This window comes from Schistocerca cancellata, chromosome 1 (assembly GCF_023864275.1).
Source record: "Schistocerca cancellata isolate TAMUIC-IGC-003103 chromosome 1, iqSchCanc2.1, whole genome shotgun sequence".
Taxonomy (NCBI): Eukaryota; Metazoa; Arthropoda; class Insecta; order Orthoptera; family Acrididae; genus Schistocerca; species Schistocerca cancellata.
Window position 1 is genome coordinate 515,077,949 of NC_064626.1, and position 22,720 is coordinate 515,100,668.

At 37.8% G+C, this 22,720-nt stretch overlaps 1 protein-coding gene across 1 annotated transcript in view; it reads left to right on the forward strand.

Moving 5' to 3' along the window:
• LOC126178534 (erythroid differentiation-related factor 1) overlaps positions 1-22,720 on the forward strand; it is a 217,413-nt gene that overhangs the window by 98,467 nt on the left and 96,226 nt on the right. The window contains exons 9-10 of the mRNA XM_049924539.1: positions 8,508-8,616; positions 18,485-18,937. Coding sequence (XP_049780496.1) covers positions 8,508-8,616; positions 18,485-18,937 — 562 coding nt within the window. The remainder of the gene's footprint in view (positions 1-8,507; positions 8,617-18,484; positions 18,938-22,720) is intronic.

The following is a 22,720-nucleotide window of genomic DNA, read 5'->3' on the forward strand; positions in this document are numbered from 1 at the left end:
TAGTCATTTTGCCTCAACAGCATTGAATAGAACACATTCAATTTGTCATCAGGCTCTTTCACCTGGTACACAGGATCCCATTTCTCCTCTGTTAGTTTTTGTTCATCATCATCATCATCATCATCATCATTTAAGACTGATTATGCCTTCCAGCGTTCAGTCTGGAGCATAGCCCCCCTTATACAGTTCCTCCATGATCCCCTATTCAGTGCTAACATTGGTGCCTCTTCTGATGTTAAACCTATTACTTCAAAATCATTCTTAACCGAATCCAGGTACCTTCTCCTCAGTCTGCCCCGACTCCTCCTACCCTCTACTGCTGAATCCATGAGTCTCTTGGGTAACCTTGCTTCTCCCATGCGTGTAACATGACCCCACCATCTAAGCCTGTTCGCCCTGACTGCTACATCTATAGAGTTCATTCCCAGTTTTTCTTTGATTTCCTCATTGTGGACACCCTCCTGCCATTGTTCCCATCTACTAGTACCTGCAATCATCCTAGCTACTTTCATATCCGTAACCTCAACCTTGTTGATAAGGTAACCTGAATCCACCCAGTTTTCGCTCCCATACAACAAAGTTGGTCGAAAGATTGAACGGTGCACAGATAACTTAGTCTTGGTACTGACTTCCTTCTTGCAGAAGAGAGTAGATCGTAGCTGAGCGCTCACTGCATTAGCTTTGCTACACCTCGCTTCCAGTTCTTTCACTATGTTGCCATCCTGTGAGAATATGCATCCCAAGTACTTGAAACCGTCCACCTGTTCTAACTTTGTTCCTCCTATTTGGCACTCAATCCGTTTATCTCTCTTTCCCACTGACATTACTTTCGTTTTGGAGATGCTAATCTTCAATCCATAGTCCTTACATTTCTGATCTAGCTCTGAAATATTACTTTGCAAACTTTCAATCGAATCTGCCATCACAACTAAGTCATCCGCATATGCGAGACTGCTTATTTTGTGTTCACATATCTTAATCTCACCCAGCCAGTCTATTGTTTTCAACATATGATCCATAAATAATATGAACAACAGTGGAGACAGGTTGCAGCCTTGTCTTACCCCTGAAACTACTCTGAACCATGAACTCAATTTACCGTCAACTCTAACTGCTGCCTGAGTATCCATGTAAAGACCTTTAATTGCTTGCAAAAGTTTGCCTCCTATTCCATAATCTTGTAGAACAGACAATAACTTCCTCCTAGGAACCCGGTCATATGCCTTTTCTAGATCTATAAAGCATAGATACAATTCCCTGTTCCACTCATAACACTTCTCCATTATTTGCCATATTTGTTTAAAGATATTAATGGTTGATCTATTCAGAGTTTTTCTTCTTCGGTACAACTCTTAGTATTTTTTGTAAAGCTGAATTTGTGTACTTTGTGGTTAGAATAATGAATATTAAAGCTACTTTAATTTACCTTATTTGCAACATTTATGCTGATTATAGCATAATCTGGTCTATTGGAGCATTGTGTCTAACACTCTTAAGGATCTGCGCTTACTATGTTTAAAATATTGTGCAAGTTTAATACATCTGTGGATTTCAAGTTTGCTATACTGTTTGAATTTACATCTGTTTTAAAGTCACCAAATATAGTGAGGTACTTAACTTGTGAACAATGCAAATTAGCTGTTTCAAGATGCACACACACAATAAAGAGCTATTAAAATGCCTGATTTTTTGGTTGTTGTTGTTGTTGTTGTTGTTGTTGTTGTCTTCAGTCCAGAGGCTGGTTTGATGCAGCTCTCCCTGCTACTCTATCCTACGTAAGTTTCTTCATCTCCAAGTAACTACTGCGACATACATCCTTCTGAACCTGCTTAGTGTAATCATCTCTTGGTCTCCCTCTATGATTTTTATCCGCCATGCTGCCCTCCAATACTAAATTGGTGATCCCTTGATGCCTCAGAGCATGTCCTACCAACCGATCCCTTCTTCTAGTCAAGTTGTGCCACAAATTCCTCTTCACCTCAATTCTATTCAGTAGCTTCTCATTAGTTACGTGATCTACCCATCTAATCTTCAGCATTACACATTTCGAAAGCTTCTATTCTCTTATTGTCTACATTCTTTATCATCCATGTTTCACTTCCATTCATGGCTACACTCAACACAAATACTTTCAGAAAAATCTTCCTGACACTTAAATCTATATGTGATGTTAATAAATTTCTCTTCTTTTTTCTCTTCTTTTTTCTCTTTTCTTTTTTCTTTTTCTCTTTTCTTTTTTCTCTTCTTCAGAAAAACTTTCTTTGCCGTTGCCAGTCTTCATTTTATATCTTCTCTACTTCGATCATCATCAGTTATTTTGCTTCCCAAATAGCAAAACTCCTTTACTACTTTGTCTCATTTCCTAATCTAATTCCCTCAGCATCACCTGACCTAAATCAACTGCATTCCATTAACCTCGTTTTGTTTTTGTTGATGTTCATCTTATACCCACTTTTCAAGACACTGTGTATTCCATTCTCCTTTACTACTTTGTCTCATTTCCTAATCTAATTCCCTCAGCATCACCTGACCTAAATCAACTGCATTCCATTACCCTTGTTTTGCTTTTGATGATGTTCATCTTACATCATCATTTCAAGTTACTATCCATTCCATTCAACTACTTTTCCAGGTCCTTTGCTGTCTCTGACAGAATTACAATGTCATCGGCAAACCTCAAAGTTTTTATTTCTTCTCCATGGATTTTAATTCCCACTCAAAATTTTTGTTTCCTGTACTGATTGCTCAGTATACAGATTGAATAACATTGGGGATAGGCTACAACCTTGTCTCACTCCCTTCTCAACCACTGCTTCCCTTTCATGCCCCTTGACTCTTATAACTGCCGTCTGGTTTCTGTACAAATTGTAAATAGCCTTCTGCTCCCTGTATTTTACACCTGCCACCTTCAGAATTTAAAGGAGAACATTCCAGTCAACATTGTCAAAAGCTGTCTCTAAGTCTACAAATGCTAGCAATGTAGGTTTTCCTTTCCTTAATCTATCTTCTAAGATATTTTGTAGGGTCAGTACTGCCCCACGTGTTTCAACATTTCTATGGAATCCAAACTGCTCTTCCCCGAGGTCGGCTTCTACCAGTTTTTCCATTCGTCTGTAAATTCGCGTTAGTATTTTGCAACTGTGACATAGTAAACTCATAGTTCGGTAATTTTCACATCTGTCAACACCTGCTTTCTCTGGGATTGAGGTTTGAGGATATTTCATCTGTCTCATACATCTTGCTCACGAGACGGTAGAGTTTTGTCAGGGCTGACTCTCCCAAGGCTATCAGTAGTTCTAATGGAATGTTGTCTACTTCCAGGGCCTTGTTTCAACTTAGGTCTTTCAGTGCTCTGTCAAATTCTTCACACAATATCATGTCTCCTATTTCATCTTCATCTATATTCTCTTCCATTTCCAAGTACATCGCCCCTGTATAGACACTATATACTTCTTCCACCTTTCTGCTTTCCCTTCTTTGCTTAGAACTGGTTCTCTATCTGGGCTCTTGATATTCATACAAGTGGTTATCTTTTCTCCAAATGCCTCTTTAATTTTCTTGCAGGCAGTATCTATCGTACCCTAGTGATATATGCCTCTACATCCTAACATTTGTCCTCTAGCCATGCCTGCTTAGCCATTTTGCACTTCCTGTCGATCTCATTTTTGAGACTTTTTTATTTCTTTTTGTCTGCTTCATTTACTGCATTTTTATATTTTCTCCTTTCATCAGTTAAATTCAATATCTCTTCTGTTACCCAAGAATTTCTACTAACCCTCATCTTTTTACCTACTTGATCCTCTACTGCCTTCACTATCTTGTCATCCGTTCCCTAATGCTCTCTCTGAAACTCTCTACAACCTCTGATTCTTTCAGTTTATCCAGGTCCCATGTCCTTAAATTCCAATCTTTTCGCAGTTTCTTCAGTTTTAATCTACAGTTCATGACCAATATATTGTGGTCAGAGTCCACATCTGCTCCTGGAAATGTCGTACATTTTAAAACCTGGCTCCTAAATCTCTTTGTTACTATTATATAATCTATCTGAAACCTTCCAGTGTATCCAGGCCTCTTCCACATATACAACCTTCTTTTGTGATTCTTAAACCAAGTGTTAGCTATGATTAAGTTATTCTCTGTGTAAAATTGTACCAGGTGGCTTCCTCTTTCATTGCTTACCCTCATTCCATATTCACCTTCTACTTTCCTTCTCTTCCTTTTCCTACTATTGAATTCCAGTTCCCCCTGACTATTAAATTTTCATCTTCCATAACTATCTGAATAATTTCTTTTATCTCATCATACATTTTTCAAGCTCTTTATCATCTGCAGAGCTAGAGCTAGTTGGCGTATAAATTTCTACTGCTGTGGTAGGCGTGGGCTTTGTGTCTATCTTGCCTACAATAATGTGTTCACTATGCTGTTTGTAGTAGCTTACCTGCACTCTTATTTTTTTATTCATTATTAAACCTACTCCTTCATTACCCCTAGTTGGCTTTGTAGGTATAACCTTGTATTGACCTGACCAGAAGTCTTGCTTCTTCTGCCTCCAAACTTCTCTGATTCCCACTGTATCTAACTTTAACCTATCCATTTATTATTTTAAATTTTCTAACCTACCTACCTTATTAAGGGATCTGACATTCCATGCTCCGATCCATAGAATGCCAGTTTGTTTTCTCCTGATAATGATGTCCTCCTGAGTAGTCCCCACCCGGAGATCCGAATGGGAGACAAATTTACCTCCGGAATATTTTCCCCAAGTGGACACCCATCATTTAACCATACAGTAAAGCTGCATCCCCTTGGGAAAAATTATGGCTGTAGTTCCCCCTTGCTTTCAGCCATTCATAGTACCAGCACAGCAAGGCCATTTTGATTAATGTTACAAGGCCAGATCAGTCAGTCATCCAGACTGTTGCCCCTGCAACTACTGAAAAGGCTACTGCCCCTCTTCATGAACCACATGTTTGTCTGGCCTCTCAACAGATACCCCTCCATTGTGGTTGCACTATGGTACAGCTATCGGTATTTGCTGAGGCAAGCAAGCCTCCCCACCTGTGCCAAGGTCCATAGTTCATTGGGGGGGGGGGGGGGGAGGTTGGGGGGTTGGTATTTTTGTAAAATAAAAATGCTGGTAAAGGTGGTGTCAGAAAAGAAACATGTTGCCATGTGCTATATTGACATACGGGGTCAGTCGTGTAAGATGTAACACCGCTTTTATTGGGAAACCGTATACTTTTTATAACTGTTTTCGATAGCACTTGAGAAGAGAATTACAGTGCTATAGAATTTTGTTAATGTTGATGTTGAAACTTGTAAAAAATTCGAGAAACGTTCTAGAATGTGAGAGCACGCTGGCCAGGATCGGCATTAGCCGTGCAAACACTGCCAAGCTGAGCTCTCATGCTATGCTGTGTCAGAATGTCAACACATTTGCGTGTTTACTAGTCTGCACTGCAGCCCACTTATTTCTGCTTCAACATTTGTTGTGTGCAGACATGTACACCAATGAGAAGTTGGATATGCTACTTTTATATGTATAATTTTATGCTTGACAAACTTCCCAAATCTAAACTATATAAAATGCAAAGTAAAACATGTCCAAGTTTTTATGTAGGACAGACAGAGAGGGTATTTAAGACCCACTTTTGTGAGCACTTGCTCAACAAAGATGGCAAAAATTCATAAAAATCTACTTCTGCAGAACACCTCAAAATGGAGAAATGCACACTTCCTCTCCCATCCTTGCTTAACATGGAAATTATACATATAATTGACAAGGGCTACAAAATGGACCTTTTAGAAGAATTTGAAATGTATAAACATTCTCATCTAAATTCAAAAGATTTGTTGGGTGACCAACTTGCATAAAAAATCAGACACTATTTTGATTGCATATTGTCTCTTATAAAATGTGAAAGTTAGCCCATCTGTTTCGTATATTAGAATTGTGTGTCACATTTTTCAAATATGTTATACTTAACTCCTTTATATGCCTTTGTTATATTGTTATATCTGCTTTTAGATATGTTCCTTGCTGCTAGTGCAACAGATATATAGATGTGTTTCAGTTATTGTAAATTGTCAAACAGTGTTTAAAATAATCACACACAATATGTAAATGTCTGAACATACCATTGCATTATACATCTGTGACTAAGGTATTGACTGTCTGCTAAACTAAGTAAGTTGCTGTAATACACTTTTTATACATTCACATAAATGTATAGCCAAGGTCTAAAGATTTGTAGTATCTGTAATTTTGTAGGATTCTGACAAATTAATTTGTCAAAACCGGTGAAGATGATAAAAATTTATTCGCAACAAATGACTGAAATTTATCCTGAAAAAAGAAAGAACAACTCTTTATATGGTAAATGTAAAAGAAGTACCATAAAAACAGTGTCCGACGCACCAGGCAGTTGCATGAAGTATTTAGATGCTAGTGCAGACAGGCAGCTTGAACATCAAAGAAAGGACAAGAAAAAAGCCTAACTGAGAGAACGTGAAGAAGTTGTTCTGGCTGCGACGCTAAAAATCCACGCAGCGATACAAGGCATATTGCAAGGAATGTGGAATCTGTGAGACGAGTGTCATTAGCATCATGCATTGACAGAATTTCCATCCTTATCATCTGTCGCTCCATCAGGCACTCGATGACTGTGATTTTGAATGGCGAACAGAATTTTGTTGGTTTGCCTTTTAGCAACTGAAATATACGCTACATTTTACCAGCATGTGCTCTTTGTTGATGAAGCAGTGTTTACTAACCATGCTAATGTAAATTTTCATAACATGCACTACTAGTCAATTCAAAATCTGCTCTGGCTTTGTCAGGTGCAGCATCAGCAGGCATGGAGAGTAAACGTATGGTGCGGTGTCAAAGGTAAATTACATTGTGGGTCCTTACTTCATCTTAGGCATTCTAAATGGACATTTGTACACACACTTTCATTGAACGAAAATACTGAATGAAATTTTGTTTTCAAACAGCCTGCGAAGTCCTCCCATTTGAGTCCTCTTGATTTCTTTCTATGAGGAACACTCAAAGATGCATTCTATGATGAAGCCCCAACTATGCCAGACAATGTGTGTCGCCGAATCACCAGTGCATGTTGTACTGTATCATCCACTGTAATTACGTTGTTCTTTCAAACAGAAATTGAAAATGTGCCTTTCAGTCCATGGCCAGCAGTTTGAATACATGCTTGAATGTAGGCTAAAGGAACTTTTTTAGAAGACAAAGTTTATATCATGTATTTTGGATGGCTACCAAACCATTGTTAGTAAAATGTTTATTTCATTTACATGTGTACAAAATTGCATTGCAGTGTCAAATAAGTCGACAGTGTTTATTACATGTGGCTGGTAACACTGTAATTATGCACTTATGTTCAGCATCAAATGACGTTTCGTTAAGAGGAATATTTATTTTGTGGTGTACAGGTGATCACCAAAGTATTTTTAATAGAATGTTTAGTACAATGAATGTTTCCCATATGATATAATTTAGAGCAGTGTAGCCAGAGACAATTGTCTAACAGCATGTATTTTACCATGTACAGGAAAAGATAGGTCAAATCTTATCTCTAGCATTTAGATATTTAATAGAGTAGTTGCTTTTTACAGATATAAGATCTGTTTATTTTTAAGAATGAACAGTTGATTTATCTGTTTTAGGTCATATACATCTGGGAGGATACTCAAATGTGAAATAGTTTTCCTAAGCTCTTTGTGATACACTAGACTCTAGACTTTGTTGTATTTCTATATACAACATTTGTAAGTGAATGACGTCTAGGTCATAAGTTGGTTCAAAGGGGAATAAAGTTTTATTCTCGTACCACAGGCCTACCTTACGGTTTACAACTATGCAGCCTGGTCCGAAATGCTGTTTTCTGCCACCATGCTCTCTCATTCTACAACATTTCTCATTTTTTTGTAACAAATTTCAAAATCAACATTAACAAACACCATATCACTGCAATTGTCTTCTCAAGAATATCGAATGCAGTTAAAAGAAGTTTATGGTTCCATTAAAAAATACTTATTTCAGTATCTCAGTTGATACCTGCACTAAAAGCATTTACCAAACAAAAATATATGTGCCCCTCGATGCTCTAACATTTGCCAAAAAATGCGTTTTGATATGTGTAACTATTAATGAAATAAAAGGAATGTTACGTCTTCCGTGACTCACCCGTATATTGTGTGTTGTTCATTACTTCTCCACCTAACAGGAACTGCTGCAGAATTCAGTCCTAATTACAATAAACTTTTGTCTTGTTTGAAAATAATATAGATGTATAAATGTGCTATTGTGCATGTTTGGTATTTCTTCAGATACTTCACCTCTGTTCTTTTCACATTCTTCATTCTGTCCTCGCAGTAAATTTCTGAACCAGTTGGATGATATTAAGTTCATTTTAAATCACAACATATACATATATTTCATATGCATTAATACTTAAAAAAATGGTTTTTAAGTGTAATGTCCATTTCAGAGTTGCAAGGAATATGAAACATTCACCAGATGGGCAGAGGCAACAAGGAACCATTCGGATGTTACTTAAGAATTGCTTGTCACTGCTTCCAAAGGAGAAGTATCCACAGGTATATTTAGTTTCTAGTACAGTGTTATCACTGAAAAATATTGGAATCTTTTCATTTACTCTTTGCCTTAAAGTTTAAAGGACATATATCAAGGCAAATATGTGTGTATTGAAATATGGGTAACCTTTTTCTAAGTAGTTAAGTTAAACATGATATCAGATGAGAGATTGTGTAACAGATAACAGAAGAAGGGATACCTGTACCATGTTTTTAGAAGCAGACTGTGATGGGGATGTGAGCTAATGGAAATTCAGTTGCAAGAATTACTGTGCCCTAGTTTTCTTCAATTTGTTATATCTTTAGTCAGATTTGACACTAACTTCTTTGTATATACAGTTAAAAAAGGGGAAGAAACCCGCTGATACTATCAGTTAAGAGATGGACAGTATTCAGCCTATGAGTTTTGAAACATACAGTAGCAATGTTATTTATAGAAGTGTCATAAACATAACGGTTTTTATGTCCCATCTACAGCGATGCCACTAGAGATGAAACATTAACTTATTTGGACAATGCTGGAGAAGGCAATAGACTGATCTTGTTGAAGGAACCATCTGCAAGTTAATTAGGAAAACCATGGGAAACATACTTCTGAATGCTCAGCAGGGGATTTGAACCCCACTCCCGTGAATACAAGTGCAGAGTCTTAAACATAGTGCTGCGTTATTTAGTTCTCAGTCTCTGAGTCTTTCATTAATCAATCATACTGAGGAAACCAGAGGGATCAGGTCTTTCATTTTTTATTGCATCATTTTCATCACAAAAGAAGTGTCTTGTTGAAGAGGCTGTGGTGTTACACATAAGATAAATATCATGATTATGTTCACAAATGTCATTGGATTTCAGGCTCTGAGTAGTGTCTTTTGCATTATTTCATGACAGATCACGCAGGTCATGTCGCAGATCATCTCAGATTTTCATGAAACTTTGCACATTTGCTTATACTTACAGCTTAAGAACTTGTGCAAAATCTTTTTGCTCTCAGACTAAAACTTTATCCTAAATAAAATTTTAAAAGTAGTGATATTCTGATAACTGGGCTCTGCAGAATGCCAATGAAAAATGGTACTTATCTACATGAATGCCCATAACTCTGGTGTTTATGAAGCTTTTGATTTGAAATTTTTTTCATAAGTTAAGAGCTGCACATACTTAACAGATATGTAATTATTTAACCAGTAAAGTTACAAAGAACGCTACAAAAAAATCTAATATGTGTAACTTTCCAATGTCTGTGAAAAGTACAGACACATTGAAAAATGCTTATATCACATTTCTCCAACCTGGTGGGAACTTATAATTTGCCTTAAATAATTCCCAAGACAGTACACATTGTAAAAAAATAAAATTATTAGTGGGTTTTCTACGAATGGACACAGAAATAAATCTGAAATCACAATACTTTGTATTGTGATAAAAAAATAAATAAATAAATTATTCTAACAAGGGAACCTCCCCATCGCACCCCCTTCAGATTCAGTTTTAAGTTGGCACAGTGGATAGGCCTTGAAAAACTGAACACAGATCAATCAAGAAAACAGGAAGAAGTTGTGTGGAACTATGAAAAAAATTAGTAAAATATACAAACTGAGTAGTCAATGTGAAGATATGTAACATCAAGGACAGTGTTAGTCAAGGAGCGCCGTGGTCCCGTGGTTAGCGAGATCAGCTACGGAACAAGAGGTCCTAGGTTCAAGTCTTCCCTCGAGTGAAAAGTATTATTTTTTATTTTCAGTTTATGTGACAAACTCTTACGTTTTCATCACTTTTTTGGGAGTGATTATCACATCCACAAGAAAACCTAAATCGGGCAAGGTAGAAGAATCTTTCTACCCATTCGCTAAGTGTACAAATTAGGTGGGCCGAAAACATATTCCTGTCATGTGACGCACATGCCATCAGCAGTGTCATATAGAATATATCAGACGTGTTTTCCTGTGGAGGAATCGGTTGACCTATGGCCTTGCGATGAAATGTTTTCGGTTCCCGTTGGAGAGGCACGTCCTTTCATCTACTAATCACACGGTTTTGCGGTGCGGTCACAAAACACAGACACTAAACTTATTACAGTGAACAGAGACGTCAATGAACAAACGGACAGATCATAACTTTGCGAAAATAAAGAAAGTAAAATTTTCAGTCGAGGGAAGACTTGAACCAAGGACCTCTTGTTCCACAGCTACTCATGCTAACCACGGGACTACGGCATTCCTGAATTCACTTTTTCCTTGATGTTGCCTATGTTGTGCATGGACTACTCAGTTTATATATTTTACTAATTGTTTTCATAGTTCCACACAACTTCTTCCTGTTTTCTCGATTGATCTGTGTTCAGTTTTTCAAGGCCTATCCACTGTGCTAACTTATAACTAAATCCGAGGGGGGTGCGATGGGGAGGTTCCCTTGTAAGTAAGATCATTGATACCTGACACCCACTGCTTCTGATTTTCACAAAAATTTTTCTACTTGTTACTTTCTGCGTCGCAATAGTCAATGGAAAATGTAGTTTGAGGGGAAGAAATGGAAATTTTTTACAAATGTAAATGCTGCAACTGAAGTTTGTCATTTGGATTGCCTTACTTCAGACAAAAATAATAATAATAATGCAGTAGCCATCAGAAAGATCGCGGGAGGCGCACATCGGCACGGCGCGTCACGGACAGTAGTTGCTGCAAGTAAAGTCCCGTCCACCAGAGGGCACGCGAGAATTCGGCTGCACCCTCTGCCAGCGGAACAACAACAACTCAGGCAGCACGGGCCGTGCCCAGTCAGTTCTACATCGGGCATGCCTATCAGACAGTTCCCGGTCTACCCTATGTGAAGTGCGACGGACTACATGAATCGTGTTAATACAAGTAATAACAGTAGTAACAATAATGATAATGACAACACATCATTGTCATATTTCCCCATATGTCACAGAAGGGATGTATTTCTATTGGAAAAAAAATAATAGCTACTCGTGACTTACGGGAAAACAGAAAATCAGCTTAAGCTGTTGTGGTCCAAACAATGATTTTTAAATATGTAAAACACTTTCTGACAGCTGATACAAGATTTATTTTTAGTGAAACTCTGATATTATTTAAAAAAGAAAAAAAGAAGGAACGTCCTGAGTTTTGATAGATATTGGATGTTCATTTAACACATGTCACATCATTGTTCAGAAGATCATTCAAATCAGATTATGTAAACTGACAACCTGTAGTAAGCGTGTACCTCATGGAAGTACAGAGCCAAAAGCTATAAATTTAATTGAAACATTGTCATTACATTGGTTAACTTTATTTACATTGTCAGATTAGCATCTGTAGACAACAGTTACTCTAGTCACACTAATGTTAATTTAAAATGTACATGTTCAGCAGTGAAGATCCCTGAAAGTATCAATGAGACTTTTTAACAGCACCTCTGTTTTTAACCCACCATGACAAATTATATTCTGTTAACTTCATATCTTTCTCATTAAAGTAATAGATTCTGCCTAATGATGTTGATTTAGGTACACCAACAGCACATAAAATGTTTTCCAAAGGCATAAAACAAGGGCCTTCCTTCTCAGGCCAAGATAATGACACTGCTGTTCCAAGTGGGTGGAGAAAAAGTAGTCCAATGTCTCCTCCTTCATTACAGACATTTCTAATGAAGGCAAAGTACCACCTGCTACAAAAGAATTTTGTTGAGGATGAGTGCATGTCCATTGTGGGGCATTTTCATTGAATGACTAAATGAAGGAAGGCTTTTTAGGAGAATTTACTCTTCTAAACTCTAAAGAATCACAAGAAAGTGGTTTATAATGGTGAACATTCCTAGTACCAGGTATTGTGCGAGTTGTCGAAAATCTCTTCTCAAGGTTCTTGCGTAGGAAATCTACTTTAACTTTCTCTAAGAAGTGAAAAAAAACATTTTTCAATATTCATTTTGCAGAAATTGTAAACTCCATTTCTTTTTTGACAGAATTTACGTAATCGTACATCATGTTCCATATCATCACTTATAAAGCAATGATTCACTGTTCTCGATTTACTTTCTTCATTTACCACATAACACACACAGGATGGATTGTACAGCTGCTTCTTGTCCAGTGGTAACTCTGACTTTCATTCTGAATTACAAACTATAGTTTTCAGCAAAGTTTATTAACAGAATTGCTTTTTCCAGGGTTAGTTTTTTTCCCCCAATGATTCTGACTGACACTTAGACATAAATGAGTGTGGTTTAAGTGCTTGTAATTTTGTTAACAACAAGTGTATGTATTCATCAACAGTCGCAGACTTCTTTACCAGTTCTGCTCGATGATCTGTGTTTATCCACTGGCTGAACTCAATTTCATCATCAGCATCTTTGTAAGCTAATTTCTGTTTTAATAATTCTGACAGTTTGTCATTACTGGGACAATTATTACAGTGATTAGGCATGCAATTGTAATTTTCAGATTCACATACAAGAAATTTTATAAGTTCTTTGTATGTTTCTTCAATGTGTTTGGTATCCAATAGCAGTTTTGGATACCACACACACACACACACACACACACACACACACACGCAGATTCTGAAGAGTGCGGCAGCACCAGCTGAAATACACAACTTTGGTGTTAGTGACAGAAATTTAGAAAGACCAATGTTAATGTTTGGATTATCCCATTTAAAACAAGAGTACAGTTCTCTTAACCTGCAAATGATGAGTCTTTTTTTGCACATTCTTCTGATTGCTTGCTTTGTCTTTTGCTCCTCGTGAGATTTGAGTATTCATCATTTTGGTAGAAATCAGTGGCAATCTGTACCACTTCATCAGCAATAACATTCCCCCTTTTTGGTTTAGGAACTGATAAAATACCCATTTCTGTTTTCAGTTTCCTTTGTTATCGAACCACGTACTCACTAACATTGAATTCTGACATTATATTTTCTTTTGACCGAGAGGGTGAGGCTAAAGCTGAAATTTGAATTTTTTCAGGTACTCTTACATTAGCCACTTTTTCTTTCATTAACAATATCATGGCATCACAATCTTTGGTTTTTCTTAACAATTTCATTATCAGATTTTTCTTCTCTATGGTCAGAGTCTTCAGTATTGCAGTCTAATGCCCAGCACACTTTTCTTTCCAAAACATTCTTCATTTTTTCTAGCCACTTTTTGCCATATGAAGCCTTGCTGTGATTTGTAATGGAGAGAGCACCTTAAATTGTGTAAAATTTTAGTTGCATCCTCAGTACTTTGGCTTTTTAGTATTTGATTCATGAAATGTCACCTCAGAGTCATCTACATCTTTTTCATTTGTTTCACTGATGTTCTGTTCACAAACCTTACCGCATGTTGTGCACGATTTTTGGCCTGGTTTTACATAGATTGTTTTAGAACTTAATGTTTCAGACAAAGACAATGAAATTGACCTCAAAGATTTTTTCTGTTTTTTTTGAAAGGATCACAAGAAGTTCTTTGGTGACTTTCATAACCTTTTAAGCAATAGTATCTGTAATGTCCACATATAGTAGCACTTTTTGATCTTGTTGAAAGCTTATCAGGTGTAGAAGTATGAAACTGGAATTTGGTTGCAATAATTACATGTCTGTTGTTTGAAACTGATGAACAATATTTTATTCAAAATAATCTCCATTGCTATTTATACATTTCTCCCACCCCTCTGGCAGGCTATGAATGCCACACCAAAAAATCAGGTCTTCTTTTAAAATGAAACAGTCAGCGACCCATTTTCGTACATTTTCATATTAACTGAAGCGTTGTTCAGCGAGAGCATGCCCCAGTGATGCAAATAGGTGATAATCAGATGGAGCCAAGTCTGGAGAATAAGGCGCATACCCTAGTATTTCCCAACTAAACGCCTTGATCGTTTCCCTGACCCATTGTGCTTTGTGTGATGGGGCTTTCTCCTGGAGCAATATGACTTTATATATCTATATTCCGGTCATTCTCCAGGTAATGCTTGATTTAATTCAATCATTTGCTGTTGGTAGCGATCAGTGTTAACATTTCACCAGGCTTTAGCAGCTCATAATAGATGACGCCTTTGTGATCCCACCAAACACAGAGCATTGTCTTCTTTCCAAAGCGATTTGGTCTTGCAGTGGATGTCAATGGTTTGCCTGGATTCACCCATGATTTATGACACGTAGGATTCTCAAATTATATCCATTTTTCATCACCTGTCACTATTCAGTGGAGAAACGACTTTCTTTTGTATCTGGTGATCAGCATTTCACAAGTGGTCTTTTGATTTGCTCGTTGTCTTTCATTCAGTTTGTGCGGAACCCAATTCCCACTTTCTTCACCTTTCTCTTAGCTTTCAAATGAAGAAAAATGGCTTTCTGCATCACATCCAGTTGTTCTGCAAGTTCCTGTTGAGGGTGAGTATCATCTTCATCCAATAAGGCCTGCAATTTGTTGTCTTCGAACTTTTTCGCTGGTTTCCTGTGCTCGTCATTTCTCACGTCAAAATCACCACTTTTGAATTTTTTGTGCCACTTAAAACGCTGCGTTTTCACAAGAGCGTGTTCGTAGCCGATGCAATTCTGCAGCAGTTTTCTTCAAATGATAACAGGAAACCAATGCTGTGCACAGATTGTAGTTCATAGGCACAACACTCAACATGTTTATGGGTTTGAAACAGATACCGATGTATGGAACTTGGCAAGACATTCGTCATCCGTTACAGGAAGCATATGGCGCTGCAGATGTGGGCCCTACACTGATGGCTAGCCCCATCTATAGGGAAATTCCGGTTTCATACTTCTACACCTGGTATATTGGATTGCAGCAATATCAAATCTCATTGGTCTTCTCTCAGCTCTTCTACTTTTTGTAGAGTTTTTACTAAGGCACAGGCTGTCGAATGATACGGTGTTTACAGTAATTTTTCAACAGTGCATGAATTCATATTTTCCACTGCAATTAAATGATCACTAATTCAATTCAAACATACTTTATACAAGTGGAATGATAGGGCCACATCACAAACACACATGACTTGTCTCACAGAAAGACAAAGTGCAACCAAGGCCAAATAGACTAATAGTTGCATGCCAGTTATTCTCAACAATGAATTTCAGCAATTTTTGCAAAGTTTTCATGCCTAGAAAGGTTTCAAACATGCTACTGCTGTCTAAGAATGCTTTTTATCACTGAGCAGGTGATTGGCTGAACAGATAAATCATATATATTATAGTCTTCAAAAAATTACTGAATTAGTCAAATGAAAGGAAATAAATTTTCACACTTAAAGTTACCTTGCCTGCCTAGAACGAGTTATACTTAAATATGCTAATTTGATACCCTTGTATCTGTGGCAGTGAGACAGTGAGTGGATGAAATTACTTAAAAAAGGATCCTTTTCCATTACAGCAAAAAATATTTTGATTTCAGAAGTGTGTCAATTAGCAGAAGATGCATTAAAATTTTTATTTTATTAGGAAGCTTGCAATCTAGGGGATTTTAAATAATCCAAAATCAGGTTGCCAGCATGTTGGAGAAATGTGATATAGGCATTTTTCTACATCCTCGCATTTTTTCTGAAATTGAAAATTGATATACCTTAATATTTTTTAAACATTTTCTTTGTAACTGTATTGCTTGAATAATTACATGCCTGTTAAGTATGTGCTTCTCTTAAGCACAAATCAAAAGTTTCATAAACACCTGAGTTGTGGGCATTTATGTAGATAAGTACCATTTTGCATTGACATTCTTGCAGAGCCCAGTTATCATAATATCACTACATTTAAAATTTGATATAAAATAAAGTTGTAGTCTGAGACCAAAAAGATTTTTCAGAAGTTCCTATGTTATAGGTATAAGCAAATGTGAATAGTTTTGTGAAAATCTGAGGTAGAAGGTTACAATTCCTTGAATTATTGCATGTTTTGATGTGGAATGACCATTTTATAACGGTCAAGTCACATTAATGTGACCACCTTAATAACTACATTTTGCAGTGCGGGCCATTGCAAGATGTACAGGAAGAGAGTCAGGGAGGTTCTGGATGTTACCAACAGGGATATGAAGCCATGTCAACTCCAGTGTCATGACTACCTGCACTAGATTTCTCATTTGAGGATCCACCACATGAAGTGTGATCTAGGTGGCCCTAGACATTCTCGATTGGGTTTAAGTTCAGAGAGTGTTGTGGCCAGGAGAGTATCAGTAACTCATCCTGGTGGTCTTTGAATCACACACAGACACTATATGCTGTGTGACACATTTCATTGTCCTGCAGGTAGATGACCTCATGCTGAGAAGAAACAAACTGCATATAGTGTTGGAAATGGTCCCCAAGGTTCGGTGCAATTTGTGTTGACCCACAATACCTTCTAGAATGGCAAGATCACCCAGGGATTGTTGCTGGGTGTTTGCTTTCAGACCTTGCACACTGCTTTCAGACATTTCATGCCATATATGCCAAGGACCATCTGTCCGATAAAACAGAACATGATTCCAGTGTTATCACTCAGTGTATGTCCACTTGTGGTACTGACCAACAAATTCCAGCCTTTATCACCAGTGAACAGCAGTCAGCATGGGTACATGAACCAGGGTCGTATTGCAGAAGCCCATATGCAGCAACATTCACTGAACAGTCATTGAGGAGACAATGTTGTTAGCCCTATGGTTCATCTCAGCTGTCAGTTGCTTAACAGTTGCACATCTGTTCGTCCATACACATCTCCACAGCTATCGTTCACCCCTGTCATCTATGGCCTGTGGTGCACCAAAGTTGCCTCAGCACTAGTTTTGGGCAGCGCCGTTTTGCTATGCACGTCATACTTTAACCACGACGGTACCTGAACAGTATAAAGACTCGAGTCATTTCAGAAATGTTTCTACCCTTGGCCCAAAAGACAATGATCATGTCCTTTTGGATTCTGATAAATTACACCATTTTTTCATTATATATCCTCCACTGCTACTGCTGCCACCTGCTATCTGTGAGTGGATATTACACATGGCCGTCGAACGTAGGTTGTGCTCACATTTATGTGACTGGACAGTGTATGCTACAATAAGACCATGTAGTTATTAATTCTCTATTAGCCTTTGTTCCCAAGATTGCATTCTTTCTTTGGTTACCTTATGGTAAAAGAAAGGTGGTAGAAGAAACTTCATTAAAAGGAAAATTACAAGAGGCAGGTTGGCTAGTCATTACTTACCTTGGGGATGTGAAATTCCAATTCACTCATGTAAAAGTACAGAAAACAATCCCAGTTGGTGGAATTGTTAGTTCATACTTCAGGAAGGGGAGAAGAATGGGTTGGGGCAGTTCGGAAAGGAGAGACAGACTACTCTGTCCTCATGTTGAGGAGGACATTCTTGTTGTCCTCACACAGGTAGGTATGTCTGAATGTGCAGTCTGAGTGACCTGTCTGTCTTATCTAACATTCCCCAACTGTACCTCTTTCATTTTTGATGAGGAAACTAACACTTCAGAAAGTTAAGAAACTTTTTTCAACTTGTATGTATCGGCAGTCCTTCAAATTTTGCCTCTTGAAGATAATTAGTGGCAAACCATTGTGTCTTCTTTTAAATATGTAATATGCCAGGTTTTCTATTGGGCTAACTAGAAGAAAAAAATTGTTCTGTATTGAAATCAGTTTTGTTATCAAAAATATAGTGCTTTGCAAAATAAAATATTTATTTTGACTTTCCAAAGCCACAGTTTTTTTTCCTGATTCAACCATCTTTTGTGCATCATATATATAGTACATTTTATGATCAGCTTGCACAGTAAAATTTATTTTCTAGAGAATTAATTTATTTTTCTATTATACATTCAAAAACAGAGCAGTTGTGTGAAGGCTTTCAGCTAGGAAAACAGTGATTACGGGTTTTTGTTCACATCAGGTGCACGTTTCAGATAGTGACATCGGCACATTACATGCTCTCCGACCTGTACATTCCTGCCGACATAGATCCGGCAGCTCCTGGTCTGAGTGAACACCTTGCTGATGAACGGACTTGCGACTCCGAAGATGAGGAGGAAGACAGAGATCAAGATGCAGGGAATGGTGAAGATAGAAGTGAAACTCATAACAGTGGCAGTCGCAGTGTAGCTGTGAAGTCTCTGTGCCTCACTACTGGCAGGAGAACAGGGAATGATGAGGGTGGTGGAGAGAGAGATGGAACATCGAAGTACAGTCCTCCCCCTCAATCTTTGCCAGGAGGGCTAGAAGAGCGCTGCAAATTTGCTCTTGTACATGTCGCTGCAGGCCTTGAATGCTTACCATTTTTTAATTGTGCAAGACAGACAAAAGAGAAGTCTCAAGAGCAGTCAGCTCAGGATGAACAACTATCAGGAAAAGACTATCAGGTAATTATAAATATATGTACTCCAATGGTATGCCATTCATAGAATAACATACAACTGAATAATATTTAAGCATAGTTCCTTTCTTTAATTTATCACAGATACATTCTATAGCCCCATAGACCAATGAGATCACTCTGGGTATGGAACATGTCAAGACTATAATTACAACTATCTATTTGTGTAGCAGTTCATTTAATTGCCCAACAAAATTTCCCTAGAAAGTACGACTGTAATGCAAACGGAACTGTGAGTGAGTGATAATCCTCTCTTAAAAGATTTACAGGCTCAGTTGCTGATATATTACTGAATAATCGGTACAGTAATACACGTATAATATAAATGTCACACACAAACTGCACAGTGACTAAATGATTTTAATCCAGTCTACATATTTTATTATCTCCTGAGAGTAATAAAATAGTGTAAGACATTCATTCATTTGGTGAAATTTCCAAAGTCACGAGTAAAATGTGAGAGTGATCCAAAAGAAATTGAGGTAGTTTAGTTTTTTTATAAGGAAACACATTAGGGAGAATATCTGTTGTGAAGCGGTGGTAATTATTCCAAGCCGCCAAAAGAATTTTTAGCAGAAGTTTCTTGATCTGCCACTAAAAGTGATTTTAATCACTCCTCTCTGGGAACTGAAGAGTTATTGAGAAAAAGAAGAATTCCTCCTGTGGATAATTCCCTGTCATTTTAGATTGCACATGAGCAAAAGAAATTGCTGTTTTAATCATTTGGTCACCAGTGTGGTAAAATAATTTTAATGGAAAATCTCCATAATTCAGTCTTTTCGTAGTTTACATTACATTATTCTCAGTTTTAAGGGTAGGCCCAGGAACTTGGTACTATCTCATTCCTGCAACTGTTGGCTGTATGCATCACTTGCATCTGAAACATGCAATCGGACTACAATGCCTGGCAAAAAGAAGGGAAGCACCCAGAAGGGGAGGAGGAAATTCGGTGAAACTTCACAGTTTGAGAGGGTCTATTGCATTATTTCAGTGATTACAAAATCAAGTCAAAACTACAAATAATGTGGCAGTATGAACCACCTTCTTGGTATGAAGGTACCCTCCCAACCCACCATGGCCTGGATGCAAGTACTGATTTGTAATTTGGTTGGCAAATGTGTCATAAAGCTGTTGCATCCTTACTTGAGGCAAGCTGGACCACAACAGTGTAATTGCTGATGTGCTGGATACTACCACTAGGATGGAATTGATGTCCGAACTATTGAGAACTTTGGGGGATCGTGCTGGCTAAGGGAGTACTAACATCACTCAGATAGTTCATAGAGACATGTTCCATTGTTAACAAGCATTATATTGTTGAAAAATGGCACCATGATACTGTCACGAGAAGTAACACATGAGGACGCAGGATGCTTGTGATGTATCATTGTGCTGTCAGAGTTCCCTCAACCACTCCCAACCATGACCTGAAGACATACGCAGTGGCTTCCCATACCATGATGCCAGGAGTAACACTTCTGTGCTGTTCCAAAACATTGGAAGAATATGACCTCTCCCCAGGTCACCGTGCTCAACACAGCCATTGGTGTTGTGTTAATGGCAGCCTAGGCATGGGACAGTAATTTCCTAGTCCAGCTGCTGCTGGCCCCTGGGCAAAGATGTGGAATCACACAGAATGTTGCAGGAAGTCGATTACTTTTTCTCAGGTGGTAGGCATAGATGTGAAGGTGTCGTGAAGTGCTTACAGCACACTATTGTGATCCTCCCTTGTGGTGGTCAGAAGTTGTTGACTAGAACTTTAATGATGCATATGCCTGTCCTCACATTCCAACATTGGGCCTTAGTCACATCCAAATGCTCCAAAAACCTGGATGTTGCATGATTTAACCAACCAGCCAAATGAAGAGTCACAGACCCCTTTCAAAGTAAGTCAGATGCTGAAAACACTGTTTCATATGAGTACACTGCATCTCCATGTTCTTCATGGTGTTCACTCAACATCTGACACTGTTCACGTTCCTTATGTACCACACCAGGCCTGGTAATAACTCTTGTGTTGTTCCCCTATGTGTGTTCAGATTCAAATGTGTTGTTATCTTGAAGCTCTGAAGTGCTGCATCTATAATTTAATTTTCTTCTTGGATGATGTTGACACAGCTTGGGGGCTTCGTTACCACTGCAGTTGTGCTTGTGCTGAAATTTGAGAATCTGGAACCAATTTCTACCGGTGAATATGAAATGCTTCTTTCAGCAGCTCCTGATTTTGTATATCAGTGCACATCAGACTAGTGACTAACGACTCATGAGATTGCACAAACCCCATACAGGTAGGAGAACAGATGATAACACTGCAGCTGCCATCCCACCTTGAAAATGTGCAGTATCCAGTCATATAATCTCCACATGCAAAACAGATGGCAAAAACCCATAGAGAGCTTAACTATGTAACTATCATACTGTTTCAACTATTGTGACCATTGTTCGTTGGCTGGGTAGACATAGGCCAGAATGACATGCTACGCCATGTAATTCCTAGCTTAGATGAATGATTTTACAACAGATGTATAACTTAAGTAAAAACTCTTGGCCTTTCAGTTACTAAGTTGTCATTACGTCTTCCATCTTACGTATATTATTGCATCAATTATTCTTTCCAAACTGGAATCTGGAAGGTATTAGTTCTTTTCTGTTGCTACTGTTAGATTACTTTGTCCAGAAGCTAGTTGAGCATTGTTGCAAATAGCCATTCATTTAATCCATTCTCAAATTCAGTAGATGCAGTAAAACCATAAATAACTGTGTCATAATCAACTTGCACATTGCTTCATTCAACTACAAATAGGGCTGATTAGCCAGTTACACTTTTAGCTTGACCTTAGAGTCTTCAGCTGAGTTAAAGTAAGAGATAAGCTTCACTGTCCATACTAAATCAAGCTAAACTCCCTTAAAAATGTAGAAGCCCGACTGTATCATTTAGCATTTTTTTTAAAAAGGTACAAAATTCCTTTGTACAGAATGTATAATTATTGTTACCACCCAATTGAAAAGTGTATAAACCATAACCAGGTTTTATCAGTTATAAATTAAATATTTGAAACTTAGTATAAAATACACTAGTGTGTGTGTGTGTGTGGGGGGGGGGGGGGGCGCAAGTTAAGACAACTGCTTGCATGAAGCAGGAACACAGGTTTTAGTCCTGGTCTGAACAAATTTTCACTTGTCCCTACTGAATTTATTTCAATGACCTACTGCACCCAAGTTCTTCATTTCTCTTAAAAACTTTTGTATACAAACGACCACTGTATCACAGTCATTTCTGTTCTGTTTGGTATGGCTGACAGAACAGGGACCAAACATATATAGTGTGAGAAATGTTGGAGGATGTGAGAGAAATCATTCTGCGGAAAGAGAGATTTTGAATATAATTTCTACATGTGTAGACTATTTAAGATTCTGAGGCTTACTCCAAAGCATTTTGAATAAGTCTCAGAATCTTTAGTACATTAGAGGAAACATTCCTGGACTGTAGAGATCTGGAAGATATACTGATATAAGTCAGTTTAAAAACATGAATGATTATTGTACCAAAATATGAAGGAATAAAGTGATCATCTCAGGTATTGTAGGTGTCACTTCTTCAAATTCACTTGAATTGTGAATCCCTTGAGTCTTGATACATAACTACAACCACTCTGCGCCTTTGACATCGTAAAATGTATCCCAAGACACATTTTTAGATTCATGAGTCAACCCATGTGCTTCAGTTCACTTAACAATAGGCACGAGGCTGTGGATATTCTACTTCAAA